Source organism: Chionomys nivalis, chromosome 3 (genome assembly GCF_950005125.1).
Source record: "Chionomys nivalis chromosome 3, mChiNiv1.1, whole genome shotgun sequence".
NCBI lineage: Eukaryota > Metazoa > Chordata > Mammalia > Rodentia > Cricetidae > Chionomys > Chionomys nivalis.
In genome coordinates, this window is record NC_080088.1 from 95,928,871 (window position 1) to 95,954,364 (window position 25,494).

At 41.1% G+C, this 25,494-nt stretch overlaps 1 protein-coding gene across 2 annotated transcripts; it reads left to right on the top strand.

Moving 5' to 3' along the window:
- The first annotated feature begins 529 nt into the window (after nucleotides 1-529).
- Nucleotides 530-24,704, top strand: LOC130870747 (zinc finger protein OZF-like). Of its 2 annotated transcripts, XM_057763515.1 has the most exons (5): nucleotides 530-669; nucleotides 6,563-6,689; nucleotides 9,462-9,554; nucleotides 18,787-18,896; nucleotides 19,648-24,704. In XM_057763515.1, exons 1-5 carry the CDS (start codon nucleotides 667-669, stop codon nucleotides 21,013-21,015), a joined length of 1,701 nt encoding a protein of 566 aa, XP_057619498.1. In that variant the 5' UTR covers nucleotides 530-666; the 3' UTR covers nucleotides 21,016-24,704. The 2 variants fall into 2 exon arrangements, with proteins under 2 accessions (XP_057619498.1, XP_057619499.1); XM_057763516.1 differs by lacking the exons at nucleotides 530-669; nucleotides 6,563-6,689; nucleotides 9,462-9,554 and having other exon boundaries at nucleotides 18,815-18,896; nucleotides 19,652-24,703.
- The last annotated feature ends 790 nt before the right edge of the window (nucleotides 24,705-25,494 follow it).

The window sequence follows — 25,494 nt, forward strand, 5'->3', positions numbered from 1 at the left end:
GACATTGGATTATTGTCTTTGAGGGAAATTAAAACTTACATCCAGCAAATCCAAAAGGAATGGAAATATTTTGCATGCATGTGGGATGTATTATACATATTTTCAAATTTCTCCTAAGATAAGCAATGAAAAACACGGCATTGGTTTGCTAAATGGTAGTTTTTACAGTCCAGTTCAAACGCTTGTTTTGATTTTTTTTTAAGTGAAAAGTTTAAAAAAAATAAATTTGCTCTTTTTGGAATCCATAGGACACGAACAATGTATATAGATTCATATGCAATTCATAAATTTTCCTACTTTATTTACAAGGTTTAATACAGACCAGTAAGAAGGAGGTCCTGTCACAGGCAGCCCTGCCTTAATTTACCTGCAAAAGCAAGGCTTCACCCACCCGCGGAGTGAAGGGTGAACTGTCATTCAGGGTGGGACCTTAAGCATTACCCAATCAGAGGCACAGGACCGAAGGCTACCCAATCAGGCACACTGACGGGGTCTTGGGGGCGGGGCGTTCAGCTGTGCGTCCGTTGTTGCTGATCCCGCCATCTTGGCATCTGTGGCCGCTTTTCTTCTCTGCCTTGGCTTCCGAAGTGCACCAGGTCCCATCGCCTTTGACTCGCTGGTGCCTGGACACCCAGCGTGAGGGGGCCGCTCACCCGGAGTCCCGAAATGGTGCGTGTACCCGCGGCAGCGTCCCCAGCCCCGAGTCTCCGGTGGGAGCCGCCAGGCGCCCGGGACCCCTGCGCTGTGGCCGGGCTAGGGCAGCTGCTGCAGCCCGGGGTCCTGTCGCGTGTGCGCACTGGGGACCTGCACTGGGGACCTGCAGTGATGTTCCCGTGGTCAGGGCCGAGCTTCCCTGCAGCCCCCAGATCTGGTAGGACTGCGGTCAGCTGGGGATGCCGGCTGGGATGCTGGCTGTTCGGCCTCGGGGCCCTCATGGCCACCGGCATCCCCGGGCTTTCCTACAGCCGCCCCGCCCCTCTCTTTTTCTTGCACCTCGGCGTTTGTGCCTGGCTGCCTGTGTTGCAATCTTGTGCAGTGTCTCTGAAGCTCTGTCTGTGGGAGTCTCTGCTGTTAATGGCTCATCTTTCCCTAGTGTCTCTGGCTTTCTCAACACGTCTCCTCCATGAGACCTTTCCTTCAGGTCCTGGAGCCCCTGGTGACCTGGAGTAGGTACATCCCATTCTGAACCATTTCCTTCGCTCTCCCTCTGACTTCTTCTGGCTCTGGCTCGTTATATGCTACTAGATGGGACCTAAGAATTCCTTCCTGCAAAATAGTGCGTGAACGCGCACGATAGTGCTCTGCCGAGAACCAGACTAGTTCCTCCTCCTTTTTTACTTAACGTTTTTAGTATCATATTTTAATGGTACACGGTAATGGCTTCCATTACATTTTATACCTGTGTATAATGTATTTCCTTCACGCCAGCCCCAGTTATTCTCTTGGTCCCTTCCACACTCCCCCTAATGTTTCCCACTAATCCCACCTTCCTCTTTCCTAGTACTTCCCGTTATTCTTGGATGTTGTCAAGTCTTTTTTTTTTTTTTAAAGGACCCCTGACTTTTACAGGCACATTGAAGGGGGGTTAGTTAGTTACAGGAGCATGGGCCTCAAACGGTTGCTTACAGTACTGAAAAAAGAACCCTCTCCCGAGCCAACCATTAACTCCTTATACATACATCCTGAAAGAAGAATGGGACCTTGTGAGCCTCTACCTAATTTGTACAGTTTTATTTATTATTTATTTATTTTGAGATGTAGTTTTAACTGCAGCACATGGTGGCTTTGAACTTCCCATCCTCCTTTCTTAGCTGGGAAGTAAAGAGAGGACCCCAAGATAGGGACTTATACTTGGCAGGAGTCCAGGTACCAGCTGCCCCGCCTCCTTTAATCCACCTTTGCCCCCCACCCGTGTTCTTGGGGATGGGGAGAAATTCAGAATGCCTCTCTGCTGGTGGGGTCCTGGCACACAGGCATAGCTTGGGTAACACAGAATGGTTCTGGGGGGGGATTAAGGTGCACAGAGCAAAAGAGAGCTAGAGGCAGAGGAGCACGTAAGAGAGAGGGCTACACAGCAAGACCTGCAGGTCTCAGTACCAGACTCAGGCCAGCCATGTTGACCCCCTCAGCCTCTCCATAGGGCAGGGAGGGAAGGAGCCAGGTGCTTGGGACAGATGTGGCTCCTGGACTGTGGAACTAGAGAGGTCGTTCAGAGAAGCAGTCTCCAAGTGTCCTTCTTTGGATTTGGCCATATAGCACTGGACTTTCCTGATCTCCCTTGGCACTGGTCTGGTTCGTGGGACATGAAGGAGGAGCATTAGGAGACTCGGTGCCGGGAATGGGGCCTACTCCCTAAAGAGCACTGCACATGTGGGTCTCAGTTCTCTCTGTATGTGTCCCTGTGTGCCTGCAAATCTGTCTCTGCATCCTTTGCTGCCTCCTCTCCTGTTTTCTTTGGTTGTTTGTATTTGATCTTTCACACAGGGTCTCACTCTGTTTTATGCTGGGCTCAAGCTTATGGTGATCCTCCTGCTGTAGCCCTCTGTTCCCTGGGATCTTTTAGGCATGAGCCGTGATATCCAATTCGCTATTCCTTGTTGTCTCCTCATCTCTCTGTCTTTGTGTCTTTGGTGTGTCTAGGTCTCTGAAAGCTTGTGTAGAGTCCTGCTCTGGAAGGAAATTTGGCTGGCTTTGACCCCACTCAGTAGAAATTTTTGTTTTGTTTTTGTTGAGAGAGGGTTTCTCTGTGTAACAGTCCTCTCTGTCTTGGAACTCTCTTTGTAGACCAGGCTGGCCTTGAACTCACTGAGATCCGCCTGCCTCTGCCTCCCGAGCACTGGAACCACTGCCCATCTACTCAGTAGCATTTTTTAACCTGGGATTCCAGGACCGTCTGTGCATAGAGGCTTTACTTCTTCCCTCTTCTTTTTCTCTATAGATGTCTCCTTCTGTGCTCTGGTAAGGTGAAACAGGACTGGGAGGACTAGATCTGGGTTCACATCTTCTCTCACATCCAGAAGGCATGCTGGTGCAGGCCAGTGTATATATAGCAAGTCTGAGGAGTACAAAGTGGAGTTCATGTTGGGCCAAGGCAATTTAGTGCAACCCTGCCTTAAAGAAAAAGACACAAATCAGCAGTGGTAGAGCACTTGTTGGACATGTGTGGTAGGTTCCCTTTCCAGTCACCTTCCTGTGGGACCTCAGAGAAGCCATCCCTGCCTTTAGATTCTGTTCTATGGAATCATGTTACCCCTTATCTGTTGTTGTACAGCAAGACACATAGTATTGCCGTGAAAAGGCCAAGGGCTGCTTTAGTACACACAAGTCTTCCATCCCGGGACCCCGAGACCAGGAGAAGGGTGCTATATGAAGCCTTTCCCGCTATGAAGAACAAAAAGCTGAGGCTGGGGTTGACACTTACTGCCTGATTCCCTGGGGCAGTGGCTTGGCCCTCATAGGACAGGAGGAGGCAGTGTGTGCACTAGGTTCAGTGGGGTCTCAAATGGCTGGAAGAGGTGGTGCTGATGTTCTCTGGTCACTGAGGAGGGTTTAGACACTAGTGGTCCTGAGAGAAGAGGACCTGTAGGAAGAAGACAGAGTCTAAGAGAGAAATTGAGGGCCCCCTCTCCTGTTTTACCTAACTAGGAGGAGGAGAGTCCCTGTGAGAGGAGGTTTCTGAAGGGAATTCCTCAGACTCCCACGGGCCAGTGCCCCAAATCCTATTGACAGCAGGAGCACCTTTAAGGACCCATTTCCTGGAGGTCAGAGGGTAGTGTCTGCGGACCTGGTATGACCCAAATGGAAGGAAAAGAAGGGAAGCCAGGAGCCAGCCTGTTTTGCTTCTGTCTCTTTCTTGACCTTTCTGTTCATGTAAGTCCCAGCTTCCACAGCAGCCTTGCCTGCAGTATCAGGAAGGAAGGATGTAGAATTTGGATGACCAGCTCTTTTGCCTCACATCTTCCCTGTGGGTAAACTGTTTTCCCTGAGCCTTCCAGTTGTGTGGGAAGCAAGTTTTAAAATCCAGAACCATGGCTAGTGTCTCCAACACCCTCCGTGTCTCTGGCAGCAAATTCCTAAAATGACACTTCCTCATGTCATTTATCAACTTTTTACTTTTGTGAATGAATTTGTATGTACCATATGCATGCAGTACTCTGAAATGGCCAGAAGAGGACATCATATTCCATGGAATTGGAGTTGTAGACAGTTCTGAGCTACTAGGTATGTGCTGGGAGCTGAACCATCATTTCTCCAGCCCCTTCAACTTCATTTCCTACAGTATGATGAGCTGGCTATTTGTTCCTTGTAGTATGTGATTTATTAAAAAATAGATTTGCTTTGTTGTCTTCTTTGTTTTTCCCCTGAGTCCTGGAGTAGTGAATATTTGAAGAATTTAATTCTGTTCATGAACATATTACATTAGAGGAAAGCTGAGAAAATTCAGTTGAGCCATGTGTACCCTAGGGACAGAAACGTTATCTGATGACATTGTGTTGAGCTAGCTCCTAGCAGACTTTATAGTGATGTGCGCCTTTGTCCCAACATCTGTATTTCCTGGTCTGAATACCAGCTCTTGGGTTCTCTTCTAAGGGACAATCTCATGTGTACTGTGGATCTTCTGGGAATAGGTGGATGCTCTGTATGTTGGAGGAATGTCCTGCCATACCCTCATCTAAGAGACAATTAACTATTAGCATTCTTGGCAGTGAACGTGGATGTGAAACCAGTTCTTAAACATTTAGCTGTTTGTTGTGTACATGCCAGCCCTGGTGGTAGTTGGATCATATGGACGATCTGTTTCCATTTTTTGCAAAGCTTGAATACTACTTTGTAAAGCGACTGTACTAATTTTACACATCAACAGAAGAACACTGAGTTCCCTTTTTGCCATGTCCATTATAATCTGACCCTTGTAATCTGTCATTGCATTGACATGGTCATTCTCACAGCTTTCCTGAGGTTGCAAGAAGTATGCTGTCTGCTCTCTAATCCCTGGGGCAAATTGGTTACCATTCAGGCTATCTGATAACTTCTTAAAGAGCAGAAGACTTCTGGGACTAGACTAGAATCTGTCTTGTCATTCTTCTCTGTAATATTTCTGGATTTTAGGCAGTTTTTTTTTCTGGGCCCTAAATAGATTTACATATGTCAGATCGCTTTGTTCCCAGAACTTGGTTGGAAGTTTAGTATATATTCCCACAAACAGACCCAATTTAAAGCTGAGGCATTCAGTGAGTGTCAGCCTCCTCCTGTGAACAACTGGTGAACCTGGAGATGTGTGTGAGTAGAGGAGGAGCTCAGGAGTCTAAACTCCCATCGAGGCTATTAGAGGGTATTTATTTTTACATGTATAGTTATTATCTTCCCACCTACCCTTTGGATGACCTCAGGAGCATAGAATCATTTTCCTCTTGTATAGTGGGTTGCAAATTGAGTTCTTGCTCATGTGTGTCTCACAATTGGGACTCATTGATGTGATTATTGTCTCAGTTTCCCAGTAGATAGAGGGCAACTCATTTATGCTTTTGAGAGAGAAATGGTACAGATAAATGTTTTCCACTTATGATCGCTTTTTGCCTGAGAAACTTTGTATGAACTCAGATATATAGGTTCATATAAAACAGGAATACAAACCAAATATTTGTGTTTAATAAGTCTTATACATTTTAAAAAATAATTCCTCATGATTTTGTTGGTTGTAAAAGATGAAATGAACTTTGCATATAAATGAACACAATACAAGTCAAATGTATGCTAATTTCATGCTTAAAGAGTAAGAAATGAAGTTGGGAAAATACTTAAAATCTCTAATTCCCACGATTAAATCGTTTCAATAAGAGTAGACAGCTGTATGGAGAGTAAAATTTGCAGTATAAGATATCATCTCAGGCAGTGTTCCTTGAAATTGCGTGGTGTGATGGCATGAACAATGCCTAGTGCACATGCTGTGTGTTCACAATGAAGGCTACAGTGCTGTTACCTGATGCCACGTAGCCTAGTGCTGTCCTGGATTCACAACGTCTTTCCGAGTTAAATTTTGGTCATGGAGTATTTATACATCCTCTCTGTTGCAAAAATAATTTTATGACCCTAGGTTCATGTATGGGGTTATCATCTTGCTTTGAAGAATAAGATCTATTCTCCTATAGGAAGGGGGACTTGAGTTCATGCCCCTATATCTTCTGCACTCTAGCACAGTGCTACCCTGCCAGCCCCAACATCTGCCTTTCCATTGTGCTCTGCATGCCTTACAGATTTGATTTTGTTTTTATATGATTGAGCTTATAGAATCCATTCGCTTCCTTTTAGTGAAAGCCTTACAAACCCATGCTCCGATACAATTTTGTTTCTATTATAGTTCTGTGGAGAGCTCTTTAATCATAATTTCTTCAGTTAGCTCTTTAACACAGAGGTAAGATGCGTTGATCTTGATGTGTCCTACGATACAGAATACAAGTCAAGCCCCAGCTTCTATGTGACACTGGCAAGACACAGTCACCTAGAGAAAAGGATTTTTTTCCAGTTCTGAGGCCTTGGGTTGACGAGAGGTATGTCATTACAGGGCTTGGTGTCATTTGAGGACGTGGCTGTGGACTTCACATGGCAGGAGTGGCAGGAGCTGGATGCTGCTCAGAGGACCCTCTACAGGGATGTGATGCTGGAGAACTACAGCAGCCTGGTCTCCTTGGGTGAGTCTGACTCCCAGGCAGCTAACTTTTAATACTAAGTTGATAGACGTTTTAGCATATGTGCATATATTGCATTCTTCCTGATAGCTATTTTTAAAGATTTAATTGTCAAACATTTATTACCACACTATGGAACATAAGTTCTGTGTCCTTTGCCCAGCTACCAAGAACAAATGCTAACGGTTCCCCGTCTACCCCACTCCCATGTCCGCTGTGTCTTTGCTCTGCTCTTATAACTGCTATTTCTCTACTTCTTTGAGTTCCCTTAGCTTGCAAGTATAATGAGGACATGTGGGATTTCGCTTTTTATGACAGACATGGTTCATTGAACTTGTGTCTTTCCTGTGTAGACATAAGAAATCATCTGTTTACCTCAATTGTGGAGGAAGTCAATCACTCAATAAAACTTCCATCTATTCCGATATAGTCAATCAGAAAGTGTGTTTGTTCTGGTCAGGCAGCCAAAATGACTCAGACAGTGGTAATCCTGACAACTCCACATCTTACTCAGTTTTGCCTTCTGTGGTACATGCAGTTGAACAGAAGGGGTCTGGGTTGGAATCTCTCTTGAGGGGTTCGAGGCAGTCTTCTGAGGGAATATTGGCGCCATCATTATTGCAGTGCTCTATTTATTTTAATGCTATATTTGTATACCAAGTCCTTTTGTGGACCACCAGTTATTTAGTTTTAAGATAGTGGAGATTATCACAGGCTCAGAAATAGCGATTTACATCTTCACAAGTGCTCTCCGGTTCTGTTCCTGGACAAGTGTTTCTGTTTGTAGGGTGATGCCCAAAAAAGATGTTAAGATGTCAGCCTGCTCCCCCTTCCTTTGCTTTCTGGCTGTGGTAAGGTGAGGTACATTGCTCAGCCACTGTGGCCTTTTCTGTGCAGGTAATTTTGAGTTTGGTGTAATACGTTTTACTGACTTTGCTTTGATGGCTGTGCATCTGGCAGACATCAAAATACTCTTTGTCTGCCTCACTGTCCTGAGGTGTTTATTGTATATGCTAGAGACATCATTATGTCTGGTCTTAGATTTAAACCTTTGATTTACTTTTGGAGTTTTCTTTTTCCTCACTATGCATTTATAATGCAGTTTTTCAGGTTGGCTTTGAACTCACTTGATTTTGACCTTCTGATTGTCTTGGCTGTATCTCCTGAATGCTGGGATTTCAGGTGTGTAGTAGCACACTCAGAACCTGATCTGTTTTAGTTGATGTCTATGTGAAGTTTAGAGAGAGGGGTCTCTTGCCTTTTATCAGCATGAATAGTCCATACTTCTCTGCAAGAGTTACAGATGAGAACTTCCCTCCTGGTTGACAGGCCTTGAACCTTTGTTGAAAATCAGCTGACTGAATGTATTAGTCAGCTTTTCATCACTCCAACACAGTACTTGAGTGTTTTCCATGGTTTTACTTGGCCATGTCACTTTGGCCCTGTAGTGAGGTAAGAGTCACATGAAGGAGCACATAACTGAGCTATGCTGCTTACTTCACTGACACTGGAGAGCAAAGAAAGGGTTCTGACATGTCAACATCCCTTTCTGGGCATCTCCTCATGTCCGCATTTCCTTCTGCTAGACTGTACCTGCTAACTTTATCAATGCTGTATTCTTTGGAATATTCTTCAAATCCACATTATAACCCTGAATAGATACGGTTTTGTTTGGGGCTGTGTGTTCTCTTCCAGTAGTGTCTAGGTTTCTTTTTGTGCCAGTTCTCCGCTGTGTCTTTGTAGTGGGTTTTGAAGGTAGGTCCATGTTGGTGCCTTCAGGTCTCTTGCACTTTTCCATGATGCACATTGTTTAGGAAGTGCTTTTCTGTTTCTGGAGACGTGCATTGATTTTACTGTGAAGATATTGTTAAATCTGTAAATCACTTTAAGAAGTATGGGTTTTGCGTCTTTTAATACTTTTATCTTACTTCTTCCATTTATTAACATAAAATGTGGTGACCTATTTATTGTGTTTTTTTATTTCATAATATTAGTTTATTTTTGCTCTGATAATCTCATACATGATGCAATGTATTTTTCAGTTTTACCATCTGTTATCTTCTTATGCCCTCCCTATTCCTCTGAGCACACTCCTCTACAGTCTCCCTTCACCTTTCCTCCTTTTGTTGTGTGTGTGTGTGTGTGTGTGTGTGTTTTATGACCCCTGAGTTTGATTAGGATTCTTTGCGTGAATATGGGATTGTGGATTAACTCCTGGATGGAGCACGGGCAGTTTGTTTTCTTGGTTTTCTGAACCAGTGTTTCACTGTGTCTCCTGGGTGCCTTTGAACTTACTTTGTAGTTCAAAGTGTTTTTGAAGTTACAACAGTCCTCCTATTTCAGCTATTGTATCCTGGGATTTTTCCATCTGGCGAGGAGGGGGGGGTGGCCTCTTTTAACTTCTCAGTGTTTGGGAATTTTCAGGCTGGTATTAGGCTTGTTGGCTAATAAGTTTTACAGTAGAGCTGGGGACATAGCTCAGTGATAGTTGGCCTGCAGCTGTTTTGAATAGGAATGTAAAATTGGACTTGTCAGCAATTAATGTTTTTGGTTTTTGATTGTATATATGGTGTTTTAGTTTTTGACTGTGTGTTCTCTCAGAAGTTTTTCATCTAGTTTCTAGGTTTTCTTTTCATTTTCTTTTGAGTCCTTTACGTTTTTTTCTCTGTGTAGCTTCATTTACCATTCCTAGCATGCCTCGGACGGCTGTCATAGGTCATCAGTGAAATGAACTTTCTGCTTGAGCACAATTTTTATATTGCTTTCTATTTACAGGGCACTGCTTGACTAAACCTGAGTTGATCTTCAGGTTGGAGCGTGGATTTGGACCATGGAGCATAGGAGAGACCTCAGTCTGGAATCTCCCAGGTCAGTGAATGTGAACCGAGGAAGGGAATTCAGCAAGGACAACTGACTGCTTACAGGATGTTGAGCTGTCTTTACCAGCATTCCACAACTAGTCTAAGTAACAGCTAGTTTTTTCTGTCGGGCGTTTATTTTATGCAGATTTCAAATGGGGAATTCTTTGTCAGTCCGTCTCCCTATTTTTATTATTAAAGTCTATTTTCCTAAATTTGCTAAAAAAATATCAATCTTTATAGATTTTCGCAGACATTTTTGTTGTTGCTTTGAGATGGGGTCTCACAGCTCAAACTGCCCTCCAACTTGTTGTGTAGTTAATGCTGGGCTAAAAGTCTTCATCCTTTTCCCTCCATTTCCCACTACCCACATGTATGATCACACCAGCATTGTCTGTACATTTGTCAGTTAGATACTCTGTCTACATACTTCATCTGAATTCTCACTTGTCATTCTTACCTTGTTTAATATTGAAGATTTATGTATTTCAGTGCTTAGTCTTGATCAAAAATTTTATTAACATTTAAATGCATCTCTTTAAGGGCTTAAGTTTAGTGAGAGAAAAATGAAGCAATGCTATAATAATGTACCACAGTGAGGTAAGAGACACGAAGAATATTAACCTGAGGAGGGGGGGGAAGTACATGAAGTTTTATTTTAGGAAAAGTATAAAGTAAGGCATTATTGAAGAATTGTTCATTTAGTTTAGTTTAGTGTTATGATTACTCTTAAAAATTATTTGAACTACCAGAACTCGGGAGGCATAAGCAAGCAGGCAGATCTCTGAGTTCAAGGCCAGCCTTGTCTATAGAGCAAGTTCCAGGTCAGCCAGGGCTACACAGATAAATCTTGTCTTAAAAAACAAAAAGAAAGAAAAAACTTTATGTGTGTGTGTGTGTGTATATACATAAATATATATATATGGATGTAAATTGAGGACAGAGAGATTAGCATGGAGAAAGAAATTTGGAGATGTGGTGGCCTAAGGAAAATCAACTGCAGAATATAGTTTTAAATTAGGAAAGAACACATCGGAAGTTTAAGGGTAGGATGGCAGATGAAATGTTTTTCCATGCTGATACACAAATGCCCAATGTCAGAGTCAGAAAGGAGAGAATGTTTTCCAAAGAGAGCATGAGAGAAAGAGGACTTGGGATCAAAAAAGAGTGACAGGACAGTATTCAGTAGAACAGAAAAGCTATTTTCTCTCTTTTTGAGAAAAGTGTGGCACAGACTGCACTTTTAATCCCAATCCCAAGTGGTAATGATCCTAGTCCTACAACTAGGTAGTGACCATGATAATGAGCAGAGTGCCCTGCTGCCACCGACCGGCATGTTTTGTCGTGGGAGAAGCCTGATACTGGCAAGTGTTAATATAGAGAAATAAGTTCTCTGACAGTGTCTTGTAGACGTTGGCATAAGTTGGAAAACAAATTGCATTCATCTGCATATAGGATGCCATACCAGGGGCCTTAACTAAGACCAAACAAAATCTCAGGAGGCTGGGGACATACTGACAGTTTCTGTGTAGTAGGTGAACACAAGATGTAGTCATGGAAACTCACGTGGTAAAACGTAGGTTCCTCAAGAAAGGAGCATAAAATGTTAGGAATGGAGTCTTACATTTCTAGTGAGGAATATGCCCTTTCCTCATAGAAACTGGCAGAGAATAATAGTGGGCCCAATCAGCCAGTTGGTTGGCCTCGAGACCATTTTTTCCTTCTCCACTGTACTTTTCCATGTTTACTGTACCTTGGGATTTGTACTAAAAAATTTTGTACTAAAATTTTTGAGCCCAGGTCATTAGCCTTTCATAGCTATCTTCTTACCAGAATATGCTGTTTATTGAGCTTCAGAGGGCCTGACCAGCCCAGAATCGCCTTACTCTTTGCTGTGTAGGCTAATTCTGCAGATACTTCATGTGTAGAGGTTTGCTTTCCATCAATGAATATAGAATACTGACGTATCTATATTCATCTGTATGGAGTGTATGGTGTCTGGCAGATACTCTGAAAAGCTTGAGCACAGCAGTGACTCCTGTATTGAGGTACATAGTTTTCATCATTGGATTCAGGCTTGTCACCAACAATATAACCTTTGTGGACTCAGTCCTTAACTAGTGTATAGTGCTCACAGGTAAGTGAGAACAGAAAAATTAATGTTATTCCTCAGCCATTACTCAGCAACCCCAGCAGCCTGCTGATGGATTCCAGTAATAGTAGACATGGATAAAATTCTTCTCCAGTACATTTCCTTTTTTTTTCTTTCTTTCTTTCTATTTCTCAGACATTTTTAGTATTTTTATTTTTATTCTTTTGTCCCAATTAGGGTTACTTTTAGTGTGATGAACTGCCATGACCAAAAGCAGGTTGGGAAGCAAAGGGTTTGTTTGGCTTACACTTCCACATTGTAGTCCATCACTGAAGGAAGTCAGCACAAGAGCTCAGGTAGGGTTGGAACCTGGAGGCAGGAGCTGATGCTGAGGCCATATTGCTAACTGACTTGCTCCTCATGGCTTGCTCAGTCTACTTATAGAACCCAGGACCATCAGCCCAGGGGTGACACTATCCCACAATGGGCTGGGTTCTCCCCCATTAATCATTTTTTAAGAAAATGCCCTATAGCCAGATATTATGGAGGCATTTTCTCAATTGAGGTTCCTTCCTTTCAGAATACTCTAGATTTTGTCAAGTTGACATGAAACTAGCTAGCACATTTTGACTTTATCCTTTTTAAGTCTTTGATGTTTATATTTTTACTGTTCCTTATTCCTTTTTATAGTTTTATCTACCCTTTTCCTATATTTGAATATCTGGTTTGTTCTCTGGTTTTTTAACCTTTTCTATATTCCTTTCTTCCTTTCTGCATAGTTGTTTTAGCTTTTTTTTTTTCATTTATCTTGCTCAGATTATTGTCTTACTCTTTAAATTTTATTGTCACAAGTTGTTCTGCCTGTTTAAATTTTTTCTTATAGTTACTGATAGTGTTGTATTTGTTTAAATTTTTTAAATAAATAAATTTATTTTATAAAATGATCTTTTTTCATTTTACATACCTATCCCACTCCCACTTTCTCTGCTCCTCCAACTCTTCCCACCTTCCCTCTCTACCACTCCTCAGAGAGGGCAAGGCTTCCTGTGGGGAGTCAACAAAGTCTGACACATCACTTTGAAGTAGGACCAAGGCCCTCCCCTCTATATTTAGTCTGAGCAAGGTATCCGACCAAAAGGAATGGACTCTAAAAAGCCAGTTCAAGCACTAGCCTGGTCCTACTGCCAGTGGCCACAAAGACTGTCTTAACCAGACATCTGTTACCCACATTCAGGGGCCTAGTTTGATCCTATTCAGGTTCCCTTCCTGTCTTTCTGGAGTCAGTGAGTTCCCACTAGCTCAGGTGAACTGCTTCTATAGGGATGCCATCATGGTCTTGACCCTCCTGCTCATGTTATTGCTCCTGCCTTTCTTCAACTGTTCTCCGGAAGTTCAGGCCAGTGCTTCACTGTAGATCTTTGTATCTGCTTCCAGCAGTTGCTGGATGAAGGTTCTATGATGACCATCAAGGAAGTCATCAATCTGACTACAGGGCAAGTCCAGTTCAGGTACCTTCTCTGCTAATACTTAGGGTCTTAGCTGGGGTCATCCTTGTCCTGGGAATTTCCCTGGTGCCAGGTTTCATCCTAGCCCCATAATGGCTCCATAATCAAGATATATCTTTCCTTTCTCTCCCTCTCTGTTCTTCCCCCATTTCAAATCTCCCGTTCTCTCATGTTCCCCTCCCTTTTCTGCCCTCCATTACCCCCACCCACATGCTCCCAACTTTCACAGAAGATCTTGTCTATTTCCCCTTCCCCATGAGATTCATGTATGTTTGTCTCAGGGTTCTCCTTGTTCCCCTACTTCTCTGGGGTCATGGACTATAGGCTCATTATTCTTTGCTTTACATCTAACACATCTAATCTACTTATAAGTGAGTACATACCATGTGTGTCTTTATGAGTCTGGGTTACCTCACTCAGGATTGTTTTTTCTAGTGCCATCCATTTGCATGCAAATTGCAAGATGTCATTGTTTTTTACCGTGGAGTTTCTGTAAATGTACCACATTTTCTTATCCATTCTTTGGGTGAGGGGCATCTAGATTGTTTCTAGGTTCTGGCTATTACGAATAATACTGCTATGAGCATAGTTGAACAGATGTCCTTGCGGAATGGATCTTCATCCTTTGGGTATATGTCAAGAGTAGTATTGTTGGGTTTTAAGATAGATTGATACCCAGTTTTCTGAGAAACCACCATATTGATTTCCACCATGACTGTACAAGTTTGCACTCCCAGCAGCAGTGGAGTGTTCTTCTTTCTCTGCAGTCTCTCCAGCATAGTATCATTGGTGGTTTTGATCATAACCATTCTGACTGGTGTAAGATGGTATCTCAGAGTTGCTTTGATTTGCATTTCCTTGGTTGCTAAGGATGTTGAGCTGTTACTTAACTGTCTTTTGGCCATTTGAAATTCTTCTGTAGAGAATTCTCTGTTTAGATCTGAACCCAATTTTTAGTTGGATTATTCGTCATTTTAATGTCTAGGTTCTTGAGTTCTTTATATATTTTGGGGATCAGTCCTCTGTCAAATGTGGGGTTGGTGAAGATCTTTTCCCATTCATTAGGCTGCCCTTTTGTCTTATTGATTGTGTCCCTTGCCTTACAGAAGCATCTCAGTTTCAGGAGGTCTCATTTATTAATTGTTGCTCTCAATGTCTGTGCCACTGGTGTTATATTTAGGAAGTGGCCTCCTGTGGCCATGTGTTCAGTACTACTTCCCACTTTCTATGAGGTTCAGTGTGGTTGGCTTTATGTTAAGGTCTTTTATCCATCTGGACTTGAGTTTTGTTCATAGGGATAGATATGGATCTCTTTGCATTCTTCTACATGTTAACATCCAGTTATACCCACACCATTTGTTGAATGAAGATGCTTTCTTTTTTGTTGTATAATTTTAGCTTCTTTGTCAGAAATCAGGTGTGTTCATATGTGTGTGTATTAATATCTGGATCTTCTATTCTATTCCATTGGTCCACCTGTCTGTTTATTTATTTTTGTTTTGATTTTGTTTTTTGAGACACGTTTTCTCTGCAACCTGTCCTGGAACTAACTCTTGTAGACCATACTTGCCTTGAATTCGCAAAGATCCCCTGCCTCTGCCTCCTGAGTGCTGGGAATAAAGGCATGTGCCTCCACCGCCCAACTAACCTGTTTTTATGCCATTACCAAGCTATTTTCATTACTATAGCTCTATGGAAGTTCTTTTCTTGTGCCCAATTGCTTTTACTATCCCAAGCTTTTTGTTTTTATTTATTTAGTTATTTTTCCCAGAGGAACTTGAGTATTGTTCTTTCAAGGTCTGAGAAGAATTGTGTTGTGATTTAATGGGGATTGCATTGAATCTGTAGATTGTTTTTGGTGAGATTGCCATTTGTATTATGTTGATCCTACCTATCCATCCAAGAACATGTGAGATCTTTTCGTTTTCTGGTATCTTCTTCAATTTCTTTCTTCAAAGATTTAAAGTTCTTGTTGATTAGGTCTTTCAATTATTTGGTTATTGTTAACCCAAGATATTTTGTTATTTGTGGGTATTATAAAGGGTGATGTTTCTCTGATTTCTTTCTCAGCCTATTTTTCATCTATATAAGGGAGAGCCACTGATTTTTGTTTGTTTGTTTTTTATCTGATCTTGTATCCTGCCTCATTATTGAAGGTGTTTATCAGTTGCAGGAATTCCCTGGTAGAATTTTGGGGGTCAATTATATATAGTATCATATCATCTGCGAATAATGAAAGTGTGGCTTCTTCCTTTCCGGTTTATATCCCCTTGATCTCCTTTTGCTGTCTTTTTGCTCTAGTTAGAACTTCAAGTACTAGATTGAGTAGACATCCTTTTTTTGTTCCTGATTTAGTGAAACCACTTTGAGTTTTTCTCCATTTAATCTAATGTTGGCTGTCTGCTTGTTGTATATTGCTTTTATTATGTTTAGGCACATTCTTTGTATTCCTGATCTCTCCAAGATCTTTATCATGAAGAGGTGTTGGATATTGTCAGACATTTTTTCATTATCTAATGATAGGATCTTATGGGATTTCTTTCTTTCTTTTTTTTTTTATATTATAGATTACATTGGTAGATTTTTGTACATTGAACCATCCCTGCATGTCTGGGATGAAGCAGACTTGATCATGATGGATGATTTGTTTGATATGTTCTTCGGTTTTGTTTGCCAGTATTTTATTATTTTTGCATCAATGTTCATGAGGGAGATTGGTCTATAATTCTCTGTCTTAGATGAATCTTTGTGTGGTTTGGGTATCAGGGTAACTTTTAGGGGAGGCTGCTTGTTTGATCCTGGCTCCAAGACTCGAAATAACCACTCAGAAACTATATTATTTAAATCACCACTTGGCCAATCACTTAACCCTATTGCTAACTAGCTCTTATATCTTTGGTTAACCAATTTCTTTTAATCTGTATATCACCACATGGCTGTGGCTTACCTGCAAGGTTCTGGCTCATCTGTTCCTGCCAGCGGCTACATGGCTTCTCTCTAACTCTGCCTTCTTTCTCCCAGCATTCAGTTCAGTTTTCCCCACCTACCTCTATTCTACCCTGCCAGGCCCAAGACAATTTCTTTATTAACCAATGGTATTCACAGCATACAGAGGCGAATCCCACATCACCTCCCCTTTTCTGTTTAAATAAAATGGTTGCTTCATCTGTTTATTTTTTCTTGGTTTTCTTGCCTACAAGAAATTTATTGATTTCTTCCAATTTTCTTCCTTGTCTTTTCCTTCATTTCTTTAAGAGAATTTTTATTTCCTCTTCAAGGATCTCTATCATCCTCAGAAAATTATATTTAAGTACGTTTTCTTCTGCTTTTTCTGGGTTTGGATGTTCAGGTCTTCTTTTGTAGGACCACCAGGTGTTGCTGCATTCCTGTTAGGTTGTTGAATGTATTCTTGCATTGGGGCTTACTCATCTCTTCTTCCAAGGGGTGCATGTGGGACCTGTGCTTCAGGGTATCTCTCCTCCTCCAGTTGGTGCAGGTGGGACCTCTGGCTTTAGATGGTCACTCTTCCTCCTGGTGCAGGTGGAGCTGTGCCTTTGCTATCTGCTGATGCTGCTCTGGGGGCTCCTCTCCAGGTACAGTCAGGACCAAGACTCAGGTGGTAATAGGTGCAGTGAGGGATGGTTGCAGATATGTGGAGACTGCTTGTGGTCTCTGGGGTTTGCTGTTTGGGGTGGGGCACAGGATGTTCCTCTGTTGACTGGGGTCAGGAGAACAGGACAGTCCAACTGGGAACCCAGATACTCATCTCTCCAGAGGCAGCCAGGGCCAAGTCTCCAGTTGTCAGAGATGCAATGGAGTATGGCTGCAGGTTTGGAGAGACTGCTCCCAGGTCCCTGAGACTTCCCTGGGTGGGGGTGGGGCACGCATGTGCCTTTGTGAGCTAAGGTCTAGCCCCAGCCAGGAACCCAGACACTCACCTCTCCAGCGGCAGCGAGAGCCAAGACTCCGGTGGTTAGAGATGATAGCACTTCCCAGGACTATGAAAGATAGGAAGTAGGGATGAAGCTTCCAGATAAATATCAGCTTGATTTTTCCATGTCCTATAGTTAAAGTATGTAGTATCTTCAGAAATTGGATCTTAACATCAAGTTCTGAAGGGTAACTCAGAGCAGTAACAATATCTTGTAATGTTGGGGCAAGAGAAGTCTTTGGAACCACACTGACAACACCTTGAAAATAGATAATCCCCATGCATTGAACATTTCGTTTAATAGCCTGTGACATCTGAGGCATTTTCCCCCATTTTGTCTTTTTCGGAAGCATCTAAAGTAGGTTTCCATATGACTTTAAAAGGTCTTTAGTGTTATCTTTCACTATATACCTGTTCCTGTCCCCGTCCTTTCACCACCAACCCACTGAACCCTACCTGAAGCTTTATTTCCTTTTACTCCTTTATAACACATGTGTTATATCCTCCATTCCTTACTCCCCTCTCCCATGGCCATTCTTAGTTCTCCTAACTTCTACAGCTCCTCCAATTTAAGCACACATATCTAAAGATTCAAAGCTAGGATCCACATATGAGAGAGAGCATGAGTCATCTTTCTGGATCAGGGCCACCTCCCTCAGAATGATTTATTTTCAGCTCCATTTATTTACCTACAAAGCTCATAATTTCTTTTATGAGTGAATAAAAACTTCCTTTGTGTATACATACTACATTTTCATTATCCATTCATCATATGATGGACATCTAGACTGTTATTTCAATTTTTTAGTTTAAACAGTAATGTATGTGTTTGTTAACCACCACCCAGTGCAATAAGAAACTTCTCTGATCGAGTTTTGGAGTAGCACAGATGTATAGGTAGAAACATACATGTTTAGATTGCAGTTTGATAATATGGCCATTAGAGGACAAAAGAGGTTCTCCCTTAAGGACTATGACTTCCCTAGCCACATGTTTGGATAAATTATGCCCATAATCCTGTACAGTTTATATACAGTATAAATCACCTAAAAATATGGAATTGATATTCTCCTATATGTGCAGGCACAAACTAATCTGGATTTGCAGCATAATTATTTCTTAGTGTTTATTTTTAATAAAATGGTTTATTTTCAAAAATGTATTTATGTCTAAGAAACAAAAGAGATTTGTAGAACAGAAGATGGATTACAAGGAGTTTTTGAAGAATCTGTCCTCTAGTGTGAGAGAATGGTAGTTTTATACATTGACCAATGAAATGCTGCTGCAGATTTTCAGGGCAAATTAAACAAATTTCTATCACATACATAATAATCCTTTTAAGAACCTACGTTCTTGCTCATAACAGACTATGAAACCTATGTCAAGTGGGTAGATAGTGAAAGAAAATCTTCCCCCCTCACATGGGAGAGATGTGATATCAGGTGGTGTGTCTGCAATTGAGGTAATGGAGAAAAGGAGCCCAGGGTAACCCCAGCAGTTAAAAATGAGTGTGCCAGAAACAGCAGAGAAGGAGGTGGATGACCTCTTTCCACGTGTCACAAGAGTAAAAGCAGCAAAGGAACATGACTTAGCACCACCTTATCTGTTCATATAATCTTCCCTTATACTTAGAAGTATCTACTGCACAATTTTATTTGAGCAGAGTAAACTATATTTGATTAATCAATAGTGACTTTTTAATATATTGTTTCAGGTGTTCTTGAAGTGTATGCTTCAGAAAAGAGTTGCCTGGAAAATCAGGGGAGTCATGTGTGGCCAGTGGGAAGCATCAGCAGGAATCTTTCAAACAGAGAGATGATTGAAGTAGGTAAAACATGGATGTAAGCAGAACTTTCACATTTTGAAACTGGCCATAGGACTAGAATTTTTTCCTAGGAACCTAACCAGTGGTAGAGTGTCCGCAGTGAGGCTAATCTCACGCTGACGTGCAGAAGCTGAAAATATAACTGATAAGCCCCTCTGGCACCCGGAGTACCTTAGTCTCCCTAACAAGTTTGAAAGGTCATATTATGATGTTCGGTATATTTGACCAGTGATATACATCTATACAAAGACTGTTATGATAAATGTTTAATATTTAAGAAACCTCTTATTTCATGCATTGGAAATCTTTTGTTTGCATAACACTTTCTCTGCAAAACATACCTCATGAAAGAAAAGTATTGCATTTAAGAGGACTCAGAACAGAACATGGTAAAGTGTAGGACTGAGAGATAGCTGAGCAGTTAAGAACATGAGCTGCTCTCACACAGGACCCGAGCTAGGTTCCCAGAACACATGTCATGCTGCTCCTAACTGCCTAGAACTGTAGCTCCAGGGGAATATGATACCTCTGGCCTCCGTGGGTACCTACTCCTCAATGCATATGCCCTACACATGTATGCATGATAATAGAAAAAATAAATCTTTTTATGACAAGCTCTACACTGGGGAAAATATTGGAAATGCACTTTTTATAAAACTTAAAAGAATTTATTATCCTTGCAGAATATTAAGTACATGCTAGAAAATAGCCCTACTGATATAAAACCTTGACATATTCTTTTGTCTCAAGGCAGAAATGAAGGTTCAATTGGAACTCCATCGAGGTATAAAGCCCTATGAATGTAAACCATGTATGAAATCGATTAACCTGCCATCGCAGCACAACAAGCAGCGTGAATATTACTCAAGTGTGAAACCCTGCGAGTGGAAGGAATGTCAGAAAGCTTTCTGTTATAAGTCAGCGCTCACTGGACATCAGAGAACTCGTACAAGATTGAAGATCTACCAGTGTACAGAATGCAGGAAAGCTTTTCCCTCCAAATCAGAACTTACTGTACATCATAGAATTCATACCGGTGAGAAACCTCATGAATGTGAAGAATGTGGTAAAGCTTTCTATCGTAAGTCAACCCTTACTGTACATCAGAAAACTCATAGAGGTGAGAAACCTTATGAATGCAAGGAGTGTTGGAAGGCTTTCTATTATAAGTCAACCCTCACTGAACATCAGCGAATTCATACAGGTGAGAAGCCTTACGTGTGTAAAGACTGTGGCAAAGCTTTCTTCTACAAGTCAAACTTAACTCGCCATCATAGAACCCATACAGGTGAGAAGCCTTATGAATGTGAAGAGTGTAGGAAAGGTTTCTCCTCCAAGTCAGAGCTCACTTCACATCATAGAACTCATACAGGTGAGAAGCCCTATCAGTGTGAAGAGTGTGGTAAAGCTTTTTACTGCAAGTCAACCCTCCGTGTACATCAAAAGATCCATACAGGGGAAAAGCCTTATGAGTGTAAAGAATGTCAGAAATCTTTCTATTATAAGTCAACCCTGACTGAACATCAGAGAACTCACACAGGCGAGAAACCCTATGAATGTAAAGACTGTGGCAAAGCTTTCTTCTATAAGTCACAGCTAACTCGCCATCATAGAATCCATACAGGTGAGAAGCCTTATGAATGTGAAGAGTGCAGGAAAGCTTTTTCCTCCAAGTCCGAGCTCACTGCCCATCATAGAACTCATACTGGTGAGAAGCCCTATGAATGTAAAGAATGTGGCAAATGTTTCTGTCGCAAGTCACATTTAACTCTACATCATAGAATCCATACAGGTGAGAAGCCCTATGAATGTAAAGACTGTAGAAAAGCTTTTTTCTGCAAGTCAGGACTTGCCCGCCATCTGGGAACTCATGCACATGACACTAACACAAAGAGAGAAAAGCATTTTCCTGCAGCTCACATGTCAGCCAACATCAGAAATGTCATACAGTTAAGAAACCCTGTGAGTATACAGAATGAAGAAAAACTCTCCACTGTAAATCAGTCCTCACTCCATACCGTGGATTTCTTACAGTTGAGAAGTCCTATCGATGTGCATAATGCAGGAAAGCTTACCTTTGTAACTCATGCCTCATTCGGTATGAGTGAACTCAGATGAGACACACTGATAGTTTAGAGAAGGCAAGAAACTCGCAGTCAGCCAAGATGAGTTGACATCAGAGAATGTAGAATGATGACAGCAAAGAACAAGTGAAAACTGCCACAGGGGAGACCTTTCTCAACATCTGAAAATCCATATTGGTTGGTGTGTGGCACTGTCTAGAAAGAATGTAGGAAAGCTCTACGTAGTTATCTCTCTGTCAGCATCATACATGTGAAGAAGCCTAGGGATTTCAAGTTTAAAAGTTTTGAATGATAATTCAAATCTCAGTTGATATGAGTATACATGCTATGAAGAATCCTGAGGATGTTAAAAATCCAACATTTTATAGTGTAGAATATTGTATATGTACTAACCTTGGAAAACAAACATGTAAGGGACCTTGCTAAAGAACATAGGAAAACTTTGATAGTCAAATCACATTCTGCATCACAAAAGTTATATAGGTGAGTTACTATGTACAGAAAACAATTTTGTCCTGTATGATACTTGTTTATGTTCCATGGTCATTAAGACATTTCTATTCAAACTAGAAATATAGTCTGTCCAACTCTGGTGGGCCTGGAGTGGTATATAATAGCATGTATAGAAATGTGATGTAGTTCAGAAGTGCTGAGGTATGCTGGATGTGACTGTGACATTGTACCTGATAGGCACTGTCTTTTGTGAGACTGTTAAAGTCACTGATGCTCTATGTTTTCTTATTTTCATCTGGCAAGAGAAAAAATGGTGGATCTTCTCAAATTCATTTTAATCGGACAGTCACTGGCATAGGAGTCATGAAATTAACAGTACTTATTTCCCAATCCTCAGAGAAATGATGGTTTTGCGTGGTAACAGTTATATCAGATTAGGAGCACACGAGAGACCAAGGTATATGGGGTTTTGTACCATACTTTGCAGATACACAAAGTAATTTAGTTGGGCCATTTTAGTTGGGCCAGATACACACAGTTTGAGGTCAAAGGACAGTTCTCTTTGTGACTGAAGGGAGAATAATCTTCAGTAACGTTTTTCAACCCTGGCAGAAAAGAATCTAAATAATGGTGTCCTAGGTGACTGTCCTCAGAGCAAAGCAACTGCCATCTTGGGAAATTCAGCTGTGCCACCTTGCAAAAGCTAATCCCAGCTGGGCTTGTTGATGGTTTATAGCCTCCTCTCCTCCCCTCAGTAGCCAGCTGCTCCCTATGAACTGGCAATTCTATAGACTGCCTGGAGAAAAGATTTAGACAGTATGGATATGTATTTGTATCTGTATAAATGCATATGTGTATGCATGCCAGGGAAGGCACCATATCCTTCATCTATGCTGTTTGGAAGAAACACAGTTCTTGCTGGGTAAGTTTTCCAGATGTGGCCCATTAGGGATGGAGAACCCACACTCTTGGAAGTAACCCTCACCACCCATGCCTTCTCTGTAAGGAAGCCAAATAAACTCATTGGTTTATTTGGAACTTTGTTTGAATCATGCCTTTGTTTACCATTAGGACCTTAGGCTCTTCGAAGAGGTAGACACTGATTATGTCTCCCCTGGAAGGAATTTATAACAATATAGGGTCATCATTAGATGAACCCCCAGCCAAGATGAGGCAGCGGCAGCATAATGTGAGTTCCTATAGTAAGTTGGATCTTCAGGAATTTTGGGTGATCCCTTTTTCTGCTATATTCTCTAAATCCAGTCTTTCTTACCTTTCCCCATGTTACTTACTGATACTCCAATAGAGAGAGTAGGTAGTGCAAAAAACTTCTGTGCTTAGAAAATTTTGTGCTCAGGTTGAATTAGGGTATGAGGTACTAATTTATAAAGTTAACATGAGATATGCTATAGTATTACTATTTACCTTAACAGCCTCCAAGAATTTTAGTAATCCACCCTGACTCACTGGAGTGAGAAAATAAGACAAATAAGGGCTCCAGTAACTCCCAAGTGGTGTATCGAAAATGAGTTTTCAGTTCAGCAGTCATCTGGGCCTTGAGTGGGCAGCCAAGCGTGTGTATTCGTCACTACTGTGGTAGCCCAGTGTCTTCTCTTTACATGCCACCTTTCTCATTGACCTGGCAGTTCTGGATCATTGAATGATTATGTGGATATGGTGATCCTGGAACCAGAGCTTTTGGACAAGGAGTATGGCTGAGGCCTAGGAACAAGTCTCAAAACCTCAACACATAGAAAAACTCCCTTCAGAGGAGTCAGACCCAAGATTATGCTCTGGTGCATATTGTCTGCTTTATCAGATGTCATCTTGACAAGATTCAAACCAGCCAGATATTAAGGTGCCTGAATACACAGAAGTGTGAGGTTTTTACTGACTTGGAGTTAGTTTCTAGTGTTAGTAGATTAGAGATAGAACGTGTCCCTGCTAAATCGAGGAAAAACTAATAGCCAGTACACCTTTTCTTTCTTTTTTTTTAATATTTATTTATTTATTATGTATACAATATTCTGTCTGTGTATATGCCTGAAGGCCAGAAGAGGACACCAGACCCCATTACAGATGGTTGTGAGCCACCGTGTGGTTGCCGGGAATTGAACTCAGGACCTTTGGAAGAACAGGCAATGCTCTTAACCTCTGAGCCCTCTCTCCAGCCCCCAGTACACATTTTCTATGTGAGCCCACATTTCCCCAGCCTTTAAACAGAGGTTTAGATTTATGATAGTTCCTATATTTTCTTTTAGAGCCAAAGCCTGGTGTATACCCACACATTTTTCACACACAGCTGCATCCACAAGGTCCGGGAAATAGTGCAAATGATAGCAGGTGTGGTAGCAGTGATGTGAGGGATGAGGGTGGAATTTGGATAGACCTTGGCTGCCTGCCTCCCTTCCATCTTACATTGGTTTAATCTACCATTGGCGTTGGGTACAGGACCACCATCTCTTAGCCACCACAGCTTAAGCTCTTAGACTCCAAATTTTTTGACTAAATGTAGTTCTTATATACAACTACCAAATGTTTTGAGAATCACAGTGAATGGAATATAATAAGTGAGTCTATATGTATGACATATTCATTGAAAAAGTGATGGAAGGTGCTGAATCATACAAGCAAGCTTTTGACTGTTTTCTCCAAATATCAGACTACACAAACTGCTCCAGTTGCTAGATACTTTAATCACAGGGATATGATTTTGCACTTGTGAAGGTACTCTCAAAAAGAAATACTTTGCAGATAATGGGATTGATTCCTGCAGTCTAATTGAACAATTTGTAAATAAAATGAAAATGCTCTAGTAAGCATCGTCTGCCTGTGTATAATTGGGATCATTAATGTGAACATATATTTACTGTACATTTTAATTTCTTTGTGACTGGTTTTTTTTTTTTGCACTGTGGGGTTTTAACTCTTTGAACCAGTATTGCTATACATGAACACTAATTTCTGTATTGTGTCATTGGTAGGAGAATGTCAAATACATTCATGAGCTAATTTTCCTAAATGAATAATTTAAATACAGTATTATTTTCCCTCTTCCTTTTAAATGAATAATTTAAATACAGTATTATTTTCCCTCTTCCTTTTCCTTCCTCCAGCATTTCCTTTGTAGTCCCTTGTTCTTTTAAATTCATGGTATCTTTCTCTTTAACTTTTGTTACTGATGTGTGTGAATATATATTATATATATTCCTAAATATATAAATGCAGCCCTTTCAGTCTACATGTTACTTGTATGTGTATGATTTCATGGTATTAGGTAACCAATTTCTATGGTTTTTTTTTTTTCCAGGAAAGACTGTTTCCTGTTGTCAACATTTTTTAGTTGTCTGTAGTTCTTTGTCTAGAGTAGGTGTGTTGTGAGATTAACCTCCACCCCCCACCCCCGGTAATGTGTGTTAATGCTATCCTTTTAAAAGACTTTCAAAATTGTATGTGTATGAGTGTTTTGCTTGAGTTTATGTGCGTATACCACATACATGCCTATTACCTGCAGATATCAGAAGAAGATGTTGGAGCCAAGGGAACTGGAGTTACAGATGGTTGTGAGTAACCATGTGAATGCTGAGAACTGGATCTAGGTCCTCTGGAAAAGCAGCAAGACTCTAACTGCTGAGCTGTCTCTCCAGCTAGCCAATATCAGTAGTATTTTAATTTGTGTATCTGCATTGCTTTTGTTTCTCATGTTGAGGATATGATGATTGAACACTTAGACATGTTCTATAAAATGTGGCTGTTCAAGTCCCTTGCCTATTTTTTTCTTCTTGAACACTGTTTTATCCTTTTTTTTTTTTTGTGATCACTTTAGATGCATTCTGCTTTTATGAATTTAGTAAGGTGTACTTGGAATAATACTTTGAATATAATATATGTTTAGTCTGTTTTTGATATGTAGCATTCATAAAATCAGTGCTAGTCAAGATAATTAAGATATCCATCTCACTAAATTGTTTTCTAGTAGCTTTATAATCCTTCGTGCACCTTTCCCACTAGTTCAATTTTTGTAAGACAAAAAGCAATTTCGACAAATGATACAATTATA

Coding starts and splice junctions, on each gene's coding strand:
- LOC130870747 (XM_057763515.1), top strand. Junction 6,690..9,461: donor CAGCAGCCTGGTCTCCTTGG/GTGAGTCTGACT, acceptor TTCTATTTACAG/GGCACTGCTTGACTAAACCT. Junction 18,897..19,647: donor CAAACAGAGAGATGATTGAA/GTAGGTAAAACA, acceptor TTTTGTCTCAAG/GCAGAAATGAAGGTTCAATT.